Source organism: Triticum urartu, chromosome 5A (assembly GCF_056163025.1).
Source record: "Triticum urartu cultivar PI428250 chromosome 5A, HENAU_Tu73, whole genome shotgun sequence".
NCBI classification, from domain to species: Eukaryota; Viridiplantae; Streptophyta; class Magnoliopsida; order Poales; family Poaceae; genus Triticum; species Triticum urartu.
In genome coordinates, this window is record NC_141877.1 from 124,206,351 (window position 1) to 124,225,590 (window position 19,240).

General features: G+C 50.6%; 1 protein-coding gene across 1 annotated transcript; it reads right to left on the reverse strand.

Annotated features, from left to right (window-relative positions):
* Positions 1 to 10,644: 10,644 nt before the first annotated feature.
* Positions 10,645 to 11,883, reverse strand: LOC125555749 (uncharacterized). Its single transcript, XM_048718603.2, has one exon. It carries the CDS (start codon positions 11,719 to 11,721, stop codon positions 10,870 to 10,872), a length of 852 nt encoding a protein of 283 aa, XP_048574560.1. The 5' UTR covers positions 11,722 to 11,883; the 3' UTR covers positions 10,645 to 10,869.
* Between the last annotated feature and the right edge of the window lie 7,357 nt (positions 11,884 to 19,240).

A 19,240-nucleotide genomic window follows, 5' to 3' on the forward strand; every position in this document is an offset into this window, starting at 1 on the left:
ACGGACCCAGTCCGTGTAATTGCTACCATCATCTTTCAACTTTGCTTTCTCAAGGAACGCATTAAAATTCAACGGAACAATAGCACGGGCCATCTATCTACAACCAAACATAAACAAGCAAGATACTATCAGGTACTAAGTTCATGATAAATTTGTTAGGGAACGTAGCAATAATTCAAAAATTTCCTACGTGTCACCAAGATCTATCTATGGAGAAACCAACAACGAGGGGAAGGAGAGTGCATCTACATACCCTTGTAGATCGCTAAGCGGAAGCGTTCAAGTGAACGGGGTTGATGGAGTCGTACTCGTCGTGATCCAAATCACCGGAGATCCTAGTGCCGAACGGACGGCACCTCTGCGTTCAACACACGTACAGCCCGGTGACGTCTCCCATGCCTTGATCCAGCAAGGAGAGAGGGAGAGGTTGAGGAAGACTCCATCCAGCAGCAGCACAACGGCGTGGTGGTGATGGAGGAGGGTGGCAATCCTGCAGGGCTTCGCCAAGCACCACGGGAGAGGAGAAGGACTTGGGAGAGGGGAAGGGCTGCACCAAAGGCAAAGGTAAGAAGTCCTCCATCTCCCCCACTATATATAGGGGGGCCAAGGGGGGGGGCGCCGGCCCTAGGAGATCCAATCTCCTAGGGGGGCGGCGGCCAAGGGAGGATTCCCTCCCCCCCAAGGCACCTAGGGGGTGCCTTCCACTTGTGGGACTCTTCCCTTCTTGTAACCCTAGGCGCATGGGCCTCTTGGGGCTGGTGCCCTTGGCCCATGTAGGCCAAGGAGCACTCCCTACAGCCCATGTGGTCCTCCGGGGCTGGTGGCCCCACCTGGTGGACCCCGGGACCCTCCCGGTGGTCCCGGTACATTACCGATAAAACCCGAAACTTTTCCGGTGACCAAAACAGGACTTCCCATATATAAATCTTTACCTCCGGACCATTCCGGAACTCCTTGTGACGTCCGGGATCTCATCCGGGACTCCGAACAACATTCGGTAACCACATACAAACTTCCTTTATAACCCTAGTGTCATCGAACCTTAAGTGTTTAGACCCTACGGGTTCGGGAGACATGCAGACATGACCGAGATGACTCTCCGGTCAATAACCAACAGCGGGATCTGGATACCCATGTTGGCTCCCACATGTTCCACGATGATCTCATCGGATGAACCACGATGTCAAGGACTTAATCAATCCCGTATACAATTCCCTTTGTCTAGCGGTACGATACTTGCCCGAGATTCGATCGTCGGTATCCCGATACCTTGTTCAATCTCGTTACCGGCAAGTCTCTTTTACTTGTTCCGTAACACATCATCCCGTGATCAACTCCTTGATCACATTGTGCACATTATGATGATGTCCTACCGAGTGGGCCTAGAGATACCTCTCCGTCACACGGAGTGACAAATCCCAGTCTCGATTCGTGCCAACCCAACAGACACTTTCGGAGATACCTGTAGTGTACCTTTATAGCCACCCAGTTACGTTGTGACGTTTGGCACACCCAAAGCATTCCTACGGTATCCGGGAGTTGCACAATCTCATGGTCTAAGGAAATGATACTTGACATTAGAAAAGCTTTAGCATACGAACTACACGATCTTGTGCTATGCTTAGGATTGGGTCTTGTCCATCACATCATTCTCCTAATGATGTGATCCCGTTATCAATGACATCCAATGTCCATGGTCAGGAAACCGTAACCATCTATTGATCAACGAGCTAGTCAACTAGAGGCTTACTAGGGACATGGTGTTGTCTATGTATCCACACATGTATCTGAGTTTCCTATCAATATAATTCTAGCATGGATAATAAACGATTATCATGAACAAGGAAATATAATAATAACCAATTTATTATTGCCTCTAGGGCATATTTCCAACAAAATTTAGGTTCAATTAATCATATTACTAAAGAACTCCCACTTAGATAGACATCCCTCTAATCTTCTAAGTGATTACGTGATCCAAATAAACTAAACCATGTCCGATCATCACGTGAGATGGAGTAGTTTCATTGGTGAACATCACTATGTTGATCATATATACTATATGATTCACGCTCGACCTTTCGGTCTCCGTGTTCCGAGGCCATATCTGTATATGTTTGGCTCGTCAAGTATAACCTGAGTATTCCGCGTGTGCAACTGTTTTGCACCCGTTGTATTTGAACGTAGAGCCTATCACACCCGATCATCACGTGGTGTCTCAGCACGAAGAACTTTCACAATGGTGCATACTCAGGGAGAACACTTCTTGATAATTAGTGAGAGATCATCTTAAAATGCTACCATCAAAACAAAGCAAGATAAGATGCATAAAAGATAAACATCACATGCAATCAATATAAGTGATATGATATGGCCATCATCATCCTGTGCTTGTGATCTCCATCTTCGAAGCACCGTCATGATCACCATCGTCACCGGCGCGACACCTTGATCACCATCGTAGCATCGTTGTCATCTCGCCAATCTTATGCTTCCACGACTATCGCTACCGCTTAGTGATAAAGTAAAGCATTACAGCGCAATTGCATTGCATACAATAAAGCGATAACCATATGGCTCCTGCCAGTTGCCGATAACTTGGTTACAAAACATGATCATCTCATACAATAAAATTTAGCATCATCTCTTGACCATATCACATCACAACATGCCCTGCAAAAACAAGTTACACGTCCTCTACTTTGTTGTTGCAAGTTTTACGTGGCTGCTACATGCTTAAACAAGAACCAATCTTACCTACACATCAAAACCACAAAGATAGTTTGTCAAGTTGGTGCTGTTTTAACCTTCGCAAGGACCGGGCGTAGCCACACTCGGTTCAACTAAAGTTGGAGAAACTGACACCCGCTAGCCACCTTTGTGCAAAGCACGTCGGGAGAACCGGTCTCGCGTAAGCGTACGCGTAATGTCGGTCCGGGTCGCTTCGTCCAACAATACCGCCGAACCAAAGTATGACATGCTGGTAAGCAGTATGACATATATCACCCACAACTCACTTGTGTTCTACTCGTGCATATAACATCAACACATAAAACCTAGGCTCTGATACCACTGTTGGAGAACGTAGTAATTTCAAAAAATTTCCTATGCACACACAAGATCATGGTGATGCATAGCAACGAGGGGAGAGTGTGATCTATGTACCCTTGTAGACCGACAGCGGAAGCGTTATGACAACGCGGTTGATGTAGTCGTACGTCTTCACGGCCCGAACGATCAAGCACCGAAACTACGGCACCTCCAAGTTCTAGCACACGTTCAGCTCGATGATGACCCCGGGACTCCGATCCAGCAAAGTGTCAGGGAAGAGTTCCGTCAGCACGACGGCGTGGTGACGATCTTGATGTTCAATTGTCGCAGGGCTTCGCCTAAGCACCACTACAATATTATCGAGGAATATGGTGGAAGGGGGCACCGCACACGGCTAAGAAAACGATCACGAGGATCAACTTGTGTGTCTAGGGTGCCTCCTGCCCCCGTATATAAAGGAGCAAGGGGAGGAGGCCGGCCGGCCCTATTGGCGCGCCAAGGAGGAGTCCTCCTCCTAGTAGGAGTAGGACTCCTACTAGGAGGGGGAAAGGAAGGGGGAGGGATAAGGAAAGGGGGGCGCCGCCCCCCTCTCCTAGTCCAATTCGGACCAGGGGGAGGAGGCGCGCGGCCCACCCTGGCTGCTCCTCTCTCTCTCCACTAAGGCCCATATGGCCCATTACTTCTCCCGGGGGGGGGGGGGGGGGTTCCGGAAACCCTCCGGCTCTCCGGTTTTCTCCGAAATCACCCGGAACACTTCCGGTGTCCGAATATAGCCGTCCAATATATCAATCTTTATGTCTCGACCATTTCGAGACTCCTCGTCATGTCCGTGATCACATCCGGGACTCCGAACTAACTTCGGTACATCAAAACTCATAAACTCATAATATAACTGTCATCGAAACCTTAAGCGTGCGGACCCTACGGGTTCGAGAACAATGTAGACATGACCGAGACATGTCTCCGGTCAATAACCAATAGTGGAACCTGGATGCTCATATTGGCTCCCACATGTTCTACGAAGATCTTTATCGGTCAGACCGCATAACAACATACGTTGTTTCCTTTGTCATCAGTATGTTAGTTGCCCGAGATTCGATCGTCGGTATCTCAATACCTAGTTCAATCTCGTTACCGACAAGTCTCTTTACTCATTTCGTAATACATCATCTCGCAACTAACTCATTAGTTGCAATGCTTGCAAGGCTTATTTGATGTGCATTACCGAGAGGGCCCAGAGATACCTCTCCGACAATCGGAGTGACAAATCCTAATCCTGAAATACGCCAACCCAACATTTACCTTTGGAGACACCTGTAGAGCTCCTTTATAATCACTCAGTTACGTTGTGACGTTTGGTAGCACACAAAGTGTTCCTCCGGCAAACGGGAGTTGCATAATCTCATAGTCATAGGAACATGTATAAGTCATGAAGAAAGCAATAGCAACATACCAAACGATCGGGTGCTAAGCTAATGCAATGGGTCATGTCAATCACATCATTCTCCTAATAATGTGATCCCGTTAATCAAATGACAACACATGTCTATGGTTAGGAAACATAACCATCTTTGATTAACGAGCTAGTCAAGTAGAGGCATACTAGTGACGTTTAGTTTGTCTATGTATTCACACAAGTATTATGTTTCCGGATAATACAATTCTAGCATGAATAATAAACATTTATCATGATATAAGGAAATAAAATAATAACATTATTATTGCCTCTAGGGCATATTTCCTTCAGAAAATTCTAAAAAATTATAGCAAATGGGATATAAGTTTCTTTTTTTGTTTTTGTTCTTCACTGATATCTTATACGTATTTCATTGGATTTAACATGACATAGTACTAATTTATTTTTAAATTTGTTTTACTATGGCTATTAATTTTTGGATTAAGAATATTTCGTTCCCCAGCAAAAATTTGCGAATTTTCAAAATTTCCCACATATTTAGTTAATTTTTTGACCCTGGTACTGACCAGAGAATGGGCAGCAATTCTAAAAATGAAAAACGAGCTGCAATAAATTCCATATGAATTAGAAAATGAGTAAAAATATAAAAATAATAGCAAATGGGCTGTACACGCCACGGATTTCGAGGCTGACTTGTTTACGAAAGGCTTTGTCAGTGTACACCCGATTCTAGCAGCAGTTAGTGTTGGATGTCCATCCAACGGCCGACGTGCTTCTTTAATCCCTGATCTTCCTGCTCCAGCCGCCTAAACTAGCACCGGCGGGACTGCCTGCTCCCTCCTCTTGTGTCCCGCTGTGATGCTGCGCAGGCTTCCCCGCCCATCCTACTCCCTCCGCTGGCCTGGCCGCACGCAATCAACTGCCTCCTTATTACGCGAAAAAAGTGATTCCTCTCACTGACATCTGGGGCGCACCGGTTGGGAGGCTAACCTGTGGGCCTACTAAGTTGACGCGTACGCAGGGCTTGTCAACTTAGTCAACAAACGATTCTAGCAGCAGTAATCGTTGGATTTGAATCAAACGGTCCTGCTGCTTCTTCAATCGCTGCTCTTCTTGCACCAGCCGCCCAAACCAGCGCCGGGGAGACCGTCTGCTCCTGCCTCCAGTGGCCGGCTGTGCTGCCGATGAGGCCTCATCGCCCCTACTACTCCCATCGCTAGCCAGGCCCTGCGGCGACTGCAGCCTCACACCGCAGCCGAACCAGTGAACCCTCGTACTCCTCTCCGCGTGGGCATCCACTGCCGCGTCTTCCCGGGCTCTGCGTCGTCCCCTTCCTAGGCCTCGCTGTCGTCCACCGCCTTGGTGCTCTCGGCGCGGCGTGGTCAACGACATTCCATCGGAAGAGTACTGTACGTGGAGAGGCTGACAGCTAGGTCCACGGCCACCACCCAGTTTTTTTATGATTTGCCAAGTAAGTCTCTTTGTTAGGCCTGTTGGGCTGCAAATCTTTCAAGACGAGGAGGAGAGCTTTCATTCGGCTGGCTGAGAAAATGGCCCATCAGTAATGAGAAATGGGCTGTACATTTTTAAAACACATCAAACCGACAATTAGTTTCAAATATCTTTTTTTCATTTCGAGATTTGAAATTACATTAATTTTTATGCATGGAGAATTTGTTGGATTTTATATTGATATACATTTATTTTTAAAATTAGCTTGAATGTGAGTCGAAATTTCCGAATTAAAAACAGTTCGGACCGCACCGAAATATGCAAAATTTTATATAATTTTTTAACCGTGGCCACAATATGGGCTGTAATGCTAACAAAAAGAATATGGGCTCCAAAAAAACCTTAATAATTAGCAAATGGGCTGTAAATTATTAGAAATAATGGCAGATGGGCTGTATGCTGTTTCCCACAGATTTGAGGCTTTCCTAAAAAAAAGGTTGACGCACAAGCAGTGACTGTTGGATGGCTATCCAACGGCCGTCGTGCTTCTTCAATCTCTGCTCTTCCTGCTCCAGCCGCTCAAACAGGCGCCGGCGGGACTGCCTGCTCCCTCCTCCCCGCAGCCGGCTCTGCTGCCGCGCAGGCCTCACCGCCCCACTGTACTCCCATCGCTGGCCTAGCCATCCCTCTACTCACCCACACCTCTGTTTTTCTCCGGCGACGACAGATGAAGCAGTAAACCCTCGTACAGTCGTACTCCCCTCCGCGTGGGAAACAACTGCCGAGTCTTCCCTGCCTCCGTGTCGTTCCCTTCCTAGGCCTCGCCGTCGTCCACCGCCCTGGTGCTCTCGGCGCGGCCTGGTCAACGTGGTCAACGAAAACATGCATCTGAAGTGGACTTTAGGTGTAGAGGCCGACAGCTGGGTCCATGGCCGCACGCAAGGAAATGCCTCCTTATTATGCGCAAAATAATGATTCCTCCACCTGACATCTGGGACCCACCGAAAGGGCCTCTGTATTTCACAAAAAAAACGTTACCGCCGCTGACAGCTCAGACCCACCAGCTATATCTTCGCACGCAAGGAAGTGCCTCCTTATTACGCACAAAAAAATGAATTCTCCCCCAGCTATATCTTCGCACGCAAGGAAGTGCCTCCTTATTACGCACAAAAAAATGAATTCTCCCCCTGTTAGCTGGGACCCAGTATAGTGGCAGGTGACTTGTGGGCCTACTAAGTTGACGGGGACGGAGGGCTTTGTCAACTTAGTCAATATGCACGATTCTAGCTCCAGTGACCGTACGATGTCCATCCAACGTCCGTCGTGCTTCTTCAACCTCTGGTCTTCTTGCTCCAGCCGCCCAAACCAGCGCCGGTCGTGCCTCGTGCTCCTGCCTCCCGTAGCCGGCTGTGATGCGGCGGAGGCCTCACCGCCCCCTACTACTCCCACCGCTGGCCAGACCATCCCTCTACTCACCCACACCCCCTGTTACTCTGCGGCGACGGCAGCCTCACACCGCAGCGAACCAGTGCCCTCGTACTCCTCTACGCGTGGGCATCCGCTGCCGCGTCTTCCCCGGTTTCGCATCGTCCCCTTCCTAGACCTCGCCGTCGTCCACCGCCCTGGTGCTCTCGGCGTGGCGTGGTCAACATGGTCAAGGAACGGCTTCCATCGGACGTGGACTGTACATGGAGAGGCTGACAGCTGGGTCCACGGCCGCAGCAAGGAAGTGCCTCCTTATTACGTGCAAAATAATTATTCCTCTACCTGACAGCGGGGACCCACCGGACGGGCCACCGTATTTCGCCCCCCTGACTGTTGGGACCCACCAGCTACATCTTCGCAGGCAAGGAAGTGCCTGACAGTCGAGACCCACCTGGTCGAAGCGTATGTAGCGTTGACATTCTGGTCGCGAACGTGTACGTACATACTGGTCGATGTAGAGGCGCGCACGTGTCGTAGTAGAGGCGCGCATGTGTCGTAGTAGAGATGCGCACGTAGCATGTACACGTACGTACATCGGCTAGGGTGCAAGAAAGAAAATACGGCCACATATGTGTACATACGGACGGGGTCTCGAACGCCTACTCGCGCATACGTACGGCGAGGGCTCGTGTACATGGCTGGGTCGGAACGGAGAAACAGCGTCGTCGTCGTGTTCATGGGTCGGAATGGAATGCGTGGTCGTGTTCATCGGGAGGGCTTGGACGGAAGAGGCGATGGAAACGAGGCCTAGCGTACCGCACAACGGAGGAAACGGACCTCCTACGGTCGAAACGAGGGTCCTGTTGATCGGGAGGGGTGTGGCGTACTGCAAAATGAAGGAAACAGACCTCCTACGGTCGAAACGGGGGTCCTGTTGATCGGGAGGGGTGTGGCGTACCGCAAAACGGAGCAAACGGACCTCCTATGGTCGAAACAGGGGTCCTGTTGATCGGGAGGGGTGTGGCGTACCGCAAAACGGAGGAAACGGACTTGTGTTGGAGGGCTACGGTCGAAACGAGGGTCTTGTTCATCGGGAGGGGTGTGGCGTACCGCAAAACGGGACTCCACGGGATACTGTTCATCTCCACCGTCGACCCCCTCCAGCCTCCACGAGCTACTGTTCATCCACCGTCGACCTCCTCCAGCCTCCACGAGCTGCTGTTCATCCAGCCTCCACCACGCGCTACTCCACCGGCTACTATTCAACCACCCCTCCACCGTCTACTGTTCATCCAGCCCTCCACACCACGGGGTCCTGTTAAACCACCCCTCCACGGGCACCCCTCCACTGTCTACTGTTCATCCTGCCCTCCACACCACGGGGTCCTGTTCATCCACCCCTCCACGGGCACCCCTCCACCGTCTACTGTTCATCCAGCCCTCCACCACACCACGGGGTCCTGTTCATCCAGAGGCAACGCCACCGCTCACTGTTCATCCAACCCCCCCCCCCCCCCCCCCCCCGCAACGCTCACTGTTCATCCCATCGATCGGCTTCAGTTAGCAGCAGTAGCCAAGGAATCACTCGATCGGGTTCAGTTAACAGCCATTGATCGATCGCTCGGGTTCAGTAACGCGTAGCCTGCAGTGCAATCGCTCGGGTTCAGTTAGAGCCCAACGCCTCGCTCGGGTTCAGTTAGAGCCAACGCCTCGCACACACGCGCATACGTGTACGAGAGAAACGCGCATCGCTCGGCCCCCGACCTCCCACCGTAACCGGGAACTCCCCGAAATTTTCCTCCCCCTCGCTTCTACCATGATTTTTTTCCGTCATGGACGGCCCAAAGAATGTCATGCAGCTGCGTCTCCGGCCCGCCCAGGACGAAAAACCCATTTTCTGTCATGATTTTTTGTCATAGAAGTAGGAGCCCACCACATCTATGATGATACCGGGTTTTGTCACAATTATTGTCATAGAAGTGTCATATGTATGACAGAAAAAATTTCGTTCGGCCCAAAATGTCACGGATGTGTCTTTTTTTTGTAGTGGGGGCACGCCATCTGCAAACGCCGACGCACACAAGCAGTGCCCACTGCCATATAGCTCTCATGACGATGCCTTCAAGACAGACATGGTGCCAAGAGCATCGTCGCCGCCCTAGGGTTTTCACCCGAGAGACCGTGAGGTGGAAAAAGGTAGGGTGGACCCGAATGACATCTCTAGGAAGAAAAACGGCACCCTCGGGTGTCGTTGCCATCGCAGCCGGCAAGAGCTGACCTGGGAATTATCCCAATCCGGACCCCCACCCCTGCTCCATCCCAACCCGATAACTAGCTAGCAGCATGACCATGTCCGGTAAGATGGAGTGCATGCAACATGGGTTGAAGGAAGGTGCAACTTGGCACCGTTGGCCGCCGGGGCAGCCAACCGCGACACCAACCCTGAATCGCCGGCCACCTGGTCCGATCCCCGGCAGCCCACCCGCCTCGCTGCGCCACCGGGCAGGGAGGCCATCCTAGGGGCTGCCACCCTTGATCCACGGCCCTCCACCCCTGATCGGGAAGGGCTGCGCCAGACCTGCCACCAAGGCCACCGCTGGGACGCCGGCCAGCCGCTACGCCATTGTTGTCCATCAAGGCGCCTTGGTCCAGATCGGCACCGCCACGATCCAGATCGGGATCACACCCTCGAGATGGGGCGTTCCACACCACCTGAAGACCTGAGAGGGGAGGCAGTACCTCCGCCATCGCCGTCGGACACACGGGCTTTGCCCGGCGCCAACCACAGGCGACGGTGGAGTGGAGGGAGGGGAAGGCGGGGAGGGCCGGCGACTGGAGGTAGGGCCCCTCGGTCACCCGCTGGGGGGGGGGGGGTAGCGACAATGGAGGGGCGACCGCCAGGGGAGGTGCGGCTCGTGAGGGGAGGGGAGGGGTGTCTCCAAAGTTTGGTGGAATCTTGCTCCTTATATAAACGTGGGGGTCTCTTGATGCACCGCGTAATGCTTAATACTAGCACACACACTCATGGAGTAGTTGTTCAAATGTGCTTGTTAGTTTAAGACTTGCTATGTTGTACCTATGAGTGTGTGTTGGTAACCTCATCATTAGAAAAAAAAAGTTTACCATCGTGCATGCCTTGTATGCAATCAAATAATAGCTTTTTGCCTCTTGTTAGCAGAGGGTCTCTAGCAGAGGCTTGCAACCAAACCCCCATGCAATCAAATAATAGTTTCAATCAAACTATATGCAAAGCATGCTTTTATGCATGTATCCACTCAGTCAGGTCAGTTGAGCCACATATGTAAATATCCTTAAAAAACAGTGCAAACAACAAAACAAACCCTTAATGCTCAGCGGTGTACAACATCCAGAATATTAACGACCCCCGGCACAGATACAATTCTCTAATGAAACAAGTTTTTTTTTTGAGTGTACAAAACAAGTAGGAGTATTTAATCAACTCGTTTGCATGAGGATGAAAATTAGGGCATGTGATGGAGACTGTATGCATGTAAATGAGCACTTCAATTTTCAGTTTTTACCGTTCCCTTCGATATTCGATAGGTGTCAAATCTCCAGACGAAGCGGTGGTCACCGGAGCCGCAGTCAAAACGCATGACGTCGCATGGCATGGCGACGGAGGTCAGTGTGCCATTGCGCTCCCACGAGATCCTGGAGCTGCACGAGAATGTCCCTCCGGCGCTCGACCTAATCGTCTCGGTCGAGGTGAACCACCGCACGTCCAGCACCACCTCGCCGTTGATCCGCCTAGACGCGCCAGCGCACGAGTCATCTGGCACGGAGTCTAGCCACGGGCAGACCGGCTGTCCCACCAGCGCCTTGTACGCGTCGTTGGCCCGGATGACACGGTCGCCAGGGCCCGAGATGACCGCCGGGAGAGCGTCGCGCTCTATCTCGGCTTCCAGCTGCTCCGCCGTCATCCTGCACGCGGGCAGCTTCACCGAGTTGGCGCCCGTGACGCTGCTGGCGTCGACGCAGATGGTGGTGCGAACTGGCCGCGCCGGGCGGGGCACGATGACCTTGGGCGCCTGTGGCTTCCGGAGCAGGTCGCCGTCGCGATCACCGGGGAATAAGCATCGGGAGGACGCCACCGGTGTCGCCTCCAGCGGCGAAGTCCACGGCAAGGCGCGGTATGGGGGGAAAGGATAACACAGCGCCCCCCTGAGCCTCTTGTCGGCCGGCGCTGGAACGAGGTCCCGGGCCCCACGCTTGCCCGACCTTCTCTGCTGAGACTGGTCGACGGCGGCGGTGGGTGGTGATGCGAGCACGGGTTTGGGCGCGATGCGGCGGAAGCGTGCCATTATCTCGTTGGCCTTCATGGTTTTCTCCACGGGATTCGTCTCCACGAACGCCATAGCCCATAGCTCGCGGTGTTTGTTGGTAGGTTTGTTAGCGGATGCATTGCGTGCTTCATCGGGAGAGTGTAGTGTAGGGAACGCACGCTGCTGTTCTCACTTGTTTGTTCAGTGAGTTCTTGTATTTATCGTGTACGGTGCTGGTGACCCCATGCATGCTTGGCTCTTGGGTGTGTCCATGGCGTGTGCCGCGGCGCACTTCTTCTTTTGTTCGGTCTTGCATGCCTCGACCGGCCCGGTGTGCTGTACTTTTGGTGGCTTCCGCCTTTTTCTGCAGCAGTTTTTTATTGGAGCGGACGTCGAGCCTAAGTTTCTTTTTTGAGGGAACGTCGAGCCTAACTTTTTCTTTTTCTTTATTTGCGAGGAGGCTCTTGTCAGATGTTCCCGAAAGACAGCTAATGCACGATCGTTTATATCCGTGCAAACTTATGTTGCTTGAGGAAATAATAATTTTCTAAAAGTCTTAGGGCATCTTCAACCGCAACCCGTAAAAAATCTCCCGCATCCGTCTATGGATAGGGGTTGATCAGTCCGCGGACATGGATGCGAGAGACAATCATCCAATCATAGCCGCATACATTTTCGCAACAACTCAAATCAACCGGACGAAATTCGTACAAACAAGTGTGGATTTCATATAAACACAACCTGATTTTATATGAATTCATGCTGGATTTCATATAAACATGACGGATTTCATTACAAATACATGAAGCGGTACTAGGCGGGCTAATCTAAATGATCAACAGCGTCCGGTCCCGTCTCCGGCCATGAACCAAGAGACAGGAAGCTTCGCCTCCGTGACCTTCACCTCCGGAGCCCCGGGAAGCGACTAATTGGCCGTCAATGCTGAGCCCACCAAGCTTGGCGTCGATGGGAGGGGAGGAGCAGTGGCCTTCTTGAGACCCGAGCCGCGGTGACCTACCGTGCAATACTCTTCCTCGCTGCCAGCGGCGTCCGCGGACGTGCCGGCTTCTTCGTGGTCGTGGCGTCGGGGCGCGGCCTCGTTGTCGTCGGTGTCGCCGAACAACGCCTCTCCCGCTCCTTGCCGGCGGCCGCCACCTCCGCCACCCATTGCGGGTACCGCCAGCGGGCAAGGCGGATCTCACGGGCGGAGCGGTAGGACTCGAGCATCGCCTCCTGCTCTGCCAGGTCCGCGTCCGACGCGACTGCCCTGCCGGCGGCGACCTGCTCCTCCGCCTGCAGATGCTCCTGGGGGGTGTGTGGTTGTAGTTGGCGTCGGCCTGCGCCTCCAGGAACTGCTCCTCCCACACCATGTCCATATAATGGGCACGGGCCTCGCTGATGGTTAGGGTGCAATACACCATCGAGGATGCTGCGGAGGAGGAGGAGGGTGCTGCGGAGGAAGAGGAGGGTGACGCTGGCTCGTCCTCGGAGGCGTCCTCCATTTCCATGTCCTGTGGCTGCCTACCGGCCTGCTAGTCAGCAGCAATGGCGGCCATGGCCTTCTTCTGCTCTGATGTTGGCCCGTCCAAGAGAGATTTGGCCGCGGAGGGATCCATGGCACGGACTGGTGTGGAGAGGGATAACTGTGGCTATGGCCGGGGCACCGGGCATCGGTTTATATAGCACCGGTGAGCAGTAGACAAATGGACGGGTGGCACCGGAGGAGACGCCTAGGCAACCGCGTGCCATCAATGCGGGCGACAGATAGACGACGGGTGGCTATCGTGTCGTTTGAACGTGTGGCAGTCGCCTGCACCAGGAAACGGCGCGGGCAACGCTCCCTCGGCCGGCGCGCCGCTTCAATACTGGCGCTAGTGAGCGGTCACGTCCGCTCTGGGCGAGCATGAATGCCGGGGCCGACGCTTTGGAGCGGCGCTGGCCGAAAACGCGCGGGAGGGGTGAGGGTTTTTTGGTGGGCCAGGGCGGTCAGAAACGAGCATGAGAGCGGCCCGAACTCCCACAAACCTCCCCCACTTTTGTCTTTGGTTTGCGGGAAAAACGCGTCCGAACCGCTCCGCGGACCGATACAGGGCCGCATTGAATGGCTTCCATGGTCCAGACGGTTGTCGGAGGTTTACGGCTCGGCATTGAAGATGCCCTTAGGACGTGTATAATAATGTTATCTTCTATTAGTCTTGGAGCATCTCCAACAGAAGATGCAAATTTGAAGATGTAAAAATTTACAGCTTCAAAAAGTGCTTTTTACATCTAAAAAGAGGCAACTCTAACAGATGATATATATTGAAGATGTAAAAGAGCAACTCCAACAGATGATGCAAAGTGGAGATGTAAAACTGGTCGTCGACCGTGTGTTTATGTACAGCCACTGTACAACCGCATAAATTGAAATAAAACATTACGAAAACAACTTAAGATTTTCACATAGAAGGTGTAATCTACATCCTGTCCATGCTCATTCTCAATGATCATTTTATGCATGATGACGCAAGCAGTCATGATACACCAATGGGTTTTTTTATCCTAAAATTTAGATGGTCCTTGCACAATAGCAAATTGGGATTGCAAAATTGCAAAAGCCCTCTCAACATCTTTCTTAGCAGCCGCTTGTGCATTGTGAAAGATGAGTTCTTTCTTACCTTAGGGTTTTGCAATTGGCTTGACAAAAGTACTTCACCTCAGGTAGATCCCATCTGCAAGATGGTACTCATAGTTGTATGTGCAGCCATTTGCTTCGAAGGTCACCGGTGGTGCTTCTCCATTTGCTAACTTGGCAAAAAGAGGCGACCGGTCGCACACGTTGATGTCATTACAAGATTCAGGCATCCCAAAATATGAATGCCAAAACCATGTTTCTTGATCGGCAAAAGCCCCAAGAATGATAGTGACATCCTTCCCGGGACCCCTAAACTATCCATGCCATGCTTTTGGGAAGTTTTTACATTTCCAATGCATGCAATTGACGAACCCTAGCATATGTAGAAACTAAGAGTTTTGTTCATCTCTAAAAGCCTCTGAGTGTCCTGAGTATTGGATGCTGGCTCAAGTACTCTAGACCAAACACTTCTACCATGGTCTTCGCAAATTGTTTGGCATAGAAGATACAAGTGCTCTCTACCATCGCCAAGTTGTCATCAATGTAGTCTGCCAGAACACCATAGGCCATCATGCGCAAAGCGGCAGTGACCTTCTGCTCGGTGCTATGTCTAAGCATCCTGACACAATTCCTCCTCTGCTCGAAGGATCGATCATGCTGCTTCATGGAATTGCAAATGTGGATGAATAAATATTTGGACATTCTGAACAGGCGTCAGAAGTACCTCTCCAGAAAAACAGGTGGTGAACCAAAATAGTTGCACATCAACCACTTGTGCGCCTCAACCCGTTCTCTCCTGATGAACTCACGTCCATACACAGAACCGTCGTGCTTCGACTTCCTCTTGTGCATGGCCACTAGCATAGCAATGTCTTCTTCTTCGTTCAAATCAAATTCCTCATTCGACAAGGAATCATCCATGAAAGAGGAGTCGCATGAGCTCATCTACAATGCCGAAATCTCCGTCAAAATACCTCTCGAACCCCAATAAAAACACCTTCAAATTTGCTTGATTTTTTACCTTGAGGAATTTCGTCGAACACCTTGCTTGCGAGGTGGAAGAAATTGGCCGACTGCGGGTTAGGCAGCCGTTCAGCGGTAGCTTGTGTGAGCGGCAGCGTCAGCTTGGCAGAGGAGACGTCCGCAACCCTGCAGAGAAGACAGCAGGAGCTCGGTGCTGCAGGCGGCCGGCTTCGCGTGGAGGGAATAACGAAGCAGGCGGGCGGTCGTCGGGCTGGTGGCGTGGCGCGCCTCCCCTACCTCTGGCGGTAGGTCTTGGCTAGGAACAAGCCCAACCCGCCCACGACCTCGCCGTGGAAGGCATTACAACAGCTAGACCTCCGGCGAAGCTTCAATTCAAAGCGGCGACAGAAAGCAAATCCGCGGTTGCGAGGGGCAGCCGTCGCTACTACAGCGAGGTAGGCGGCGGGGGACAGGTGGGAGGACTCATGGTGGGGCGGGCGGCCATCGGGCGGGTGCGTGGTGACATTGATTTTGGGAAAAATTGGCCGGTAGGGGAGTTGTGCGGGTGGCAGGTGGTCGTGTGGAAGCCAAATGAAGGCAGTTGGGCGGTTGGCACAAGGCTGGCGTTTTTACATTTTGTATTTTACATCTCCGGGAGGCAGAGATGTAATTTTTTTGCATCTACATCATTTGTTTTAGAGGGGGTTTTGGGCCTTGAAAATGCAAAAGTTAGTTATTTTTGCATCTACATCATCTGTTAGAGATGCTCTTAGGACGTTTATATTAATCATATCATAGCAAACCATGCAAGATAATTTGTGGATGGAAGGGAGAGAAAGAAAGAAAAAAACACCAAGGCTTCCCGAGTCGCTTCAGAATTTGGGTCATGGTCGAGCCTCCTTTGTTCGGCCTACTCGCATGTGATGCTCAATGGTACTGCATGTGATCCTATCATACATGGTAGGGGTCTTCGGCAGCGGGGGGGGGGGGGGCACTCTTTCCCGTTTGCCTTAGGGGTGGTCCATCCGTGTGTCTTTGCATGGCCGATGATGTTATCATATTTGTTGCCCCTATAAAAAATGACATCCAGCTCTTGCCTTCAAGTTTTTCCTCCTTGAGATACTTTACCGGATTAGTCAATAATTGTGCCTAAAGTCTCATTGCGCCCATTCGCTACGGTAACATTACCCTTGATGATATCCTTCAAGCCTTTATGGCGGTCCATACTACCTTTCCTATGAGACATCTGGGGTTGTGGTTTTCGGTTTCGAGGCTTAAGAAGATTCACTTCAGTTCTTGGAGGATAAGATCGCTGGAAAGCTTGCACCTTGGATCGCCAAGCACTTAGTCACAATGTCTTGGCCAAAGTCATGCTTACCACAATTGCTATATATGATTTGGCACCTCTAGACTTACTGGTGGAAGTGATTAAGAAGGTTGACATCTTACGACGCACCTATCTCTGGGAGAGATGTGACAAGGTGGCAAGAGGAAACTTCTAGGTCAATCAGGAGTTTGTTTGCAAGCACAATACCTTCGGTGGACCTCAACCTCGAGAAGCTTGCTACTGCCCTTCGTCTGAGATGGCTTTCATACGAGTGGACCGACTTATGGTACAATATACCGAGTGTAACGCCCTCGATGCAGCTATATCTCCCACGTGTCGAAGCACGACTTAGAGGCATAACCGCATTGAAAGCAATGTTGCAAGTGAGGTAATCTTCACAACAACCCATGTAATACATAAGGGAAAGAGATAACATAGTTGGCTTACACTCGCCACATCACACAAATGCATAAATAACATTACATTCATCCAGTTACACTCAAGGTCCGACTACGGAACCAAAATAAAGATAAACCCCAAATGCAACATAGTCCCCGATCGCCCCAACTGGGCACCACTACTGATCATCTGGGAAAGACACATAGTATCGTCCTGAGTCCTCATCGAACTCCCACTTGAGATCAGTTGAAACTCCTGGAATGGTATCATCGGTCCCTGCATCTGGTTTTGGAAGGAATCTGTGAGTCATGGGGACTCAGCAATCTCACACCCTCGCGATCAAGACTATTTAAGCTTATAGGTAAGGTAAAGGTATGAGGTGGAGCTGCAGCAAGCGACTAGCATATTTGGTGGCTAACATACGCAAATGAGAGCGAGAAGAGAAGGCAAAGGCACGGTCGAACAACTATGATCAAGAAGTGATCCTAGAACAACCTACGTCAAACATAACTCCAACACCGTGTTCACTTCCCGGACCCCGCCAAGAAGAGACCATCACGGTTACATACGCGGTTGATGCATTTTAATTAAGTTAAGTTTCAGGTTATCTACAACCGGACATTAACAAATTCCCATCTGCCCATAACCGCGGGCACAGCTTTTGAAAGTTCAAATCCCTGTAGGGGTGTCCCAAGTTAGCCCATCACAATTCAGTCAAAAAAAAACTTAGCCCATCACAAGCTCTCACGGTCAATGAAGGATATTCCTTCTCCCAAGACAATCTGATCAGACTCGGAATCCCGGTTACAAGACATCTCGACAATGGTAAAACAAGTCCAGCAAAGCCACCCAGATGTGCCGACAAATCCCGATAGGAGCTGCACATATCTCGTTCTCAGGGCACACCGGATGAGCAAGACGTCGGGTAGGCCAGCCCAGAGTTGCCCCTGGTAGCCCCGGACACCGCTCAGTTGGACCAACACTTAGAGAAGCACTGGCCCGGGGGGGGGGGGGTAAAATAAAGATGACCCTTGAGTCCGCGAAACCCAAGGGAAAAGGCTAGGTGGCGAATGGTAAAACCAATGTTGGGCATTGCTAGAGGAGTTTTATTCAAGATGAACTGTCAAGGGGTTCCCATTATAACCCAACTGTGTAAGGAATGCAAAATCAAGGAACATAACACCGGTATGACGGAAACTAGGGCGGCAAGAGTGGAACAAAACACCAGGCATAAGGCCGAACCTTCCACCCTTTACCAAGTATATAGGTGCATTAAGATAAACAAGATAATATGATGATATCCCAACAATAAACATGTTCCAACAAGGAACAAACTCCAATCTTCACCTGCAACTAGCAACGCTATAAGAGGGGCTGAGCAAAGCGGTAACATAGCCAAACAACGGTTTGCTAGGACAAGGTGGGTTAGAGGTTTGACATGGGAATTTGGGAGGCATGATAAGCAAGTGATAGGTATCGTAGCATAGCCATAGCAAAAGAGCGAGCATCTAGCAAGCAAAGATAGAAGTGATTTCAAGGGTATGGTCATCTTGCCTGCAAAGTTCTCTGAGTTGACTTGATCCTCGTAAGTGTACTCAACGGGCTCCTCGATCACGTACTCGTCTCCCGGCTCTACCCAAGCAAGAACAACAAGCAAAAGGGAACACAATCAACCACGTGCAATGCACAAGCAACATGATGCAAAACATGGTATGATATGCGAGATGCAATATGTGATGCATATGCATGATTTGGGAAAGAATGATTGAACCTGGCCTCAACTTGGAAATCCAAGAGTGCAACTGGAAAGGTGAGTTGATTTTGGTCAAAATCGATATAAAGATCACCGGAATCGGATGCACGGTTTGGAAATGACAAGCAAAACAAATATAGCAAAGGTCTATGATTAACAGCATGAGACCATCTAAATGCATCAAGATAAATAAGCTACAACACACCAACATAGCAACAAAATACATGGCAGGGATCCGCTCAAGATGCTTGACAAAAGATGAACACTGAGCTATGGCTAATTCAATCAATAGCAGGTTCAAACAAGCATGGCAAAAGTGCAAAAGATAACATGTTTCAGACTTAGAGAAATGAACAGCATGTCAGGAATTTAACATCAGGAAGCAATGTTTAGAGCACGATAACTACATGCTAAAGGAACATATCATGGCAAAGAAAGAATGACATGAAGCTACTCAAAGCATACAACAAAAGTCCCTTACTGACCATAAGCCAAAAGGGATCAGAAAATACAATTGCAACCACATGAACATAGCAATTATCGTTAACAGATTCAG

What these genes read in the sequence shown, in the direction of transcription:
- LOC125555749 (XM_048718603.2), bottom strand. Translation starts at nt 11,721, where the DNA reads ATGGCGTTCGTGGAGACGAATCCCGTGGAGAAAACCATGAAGGCCAAC.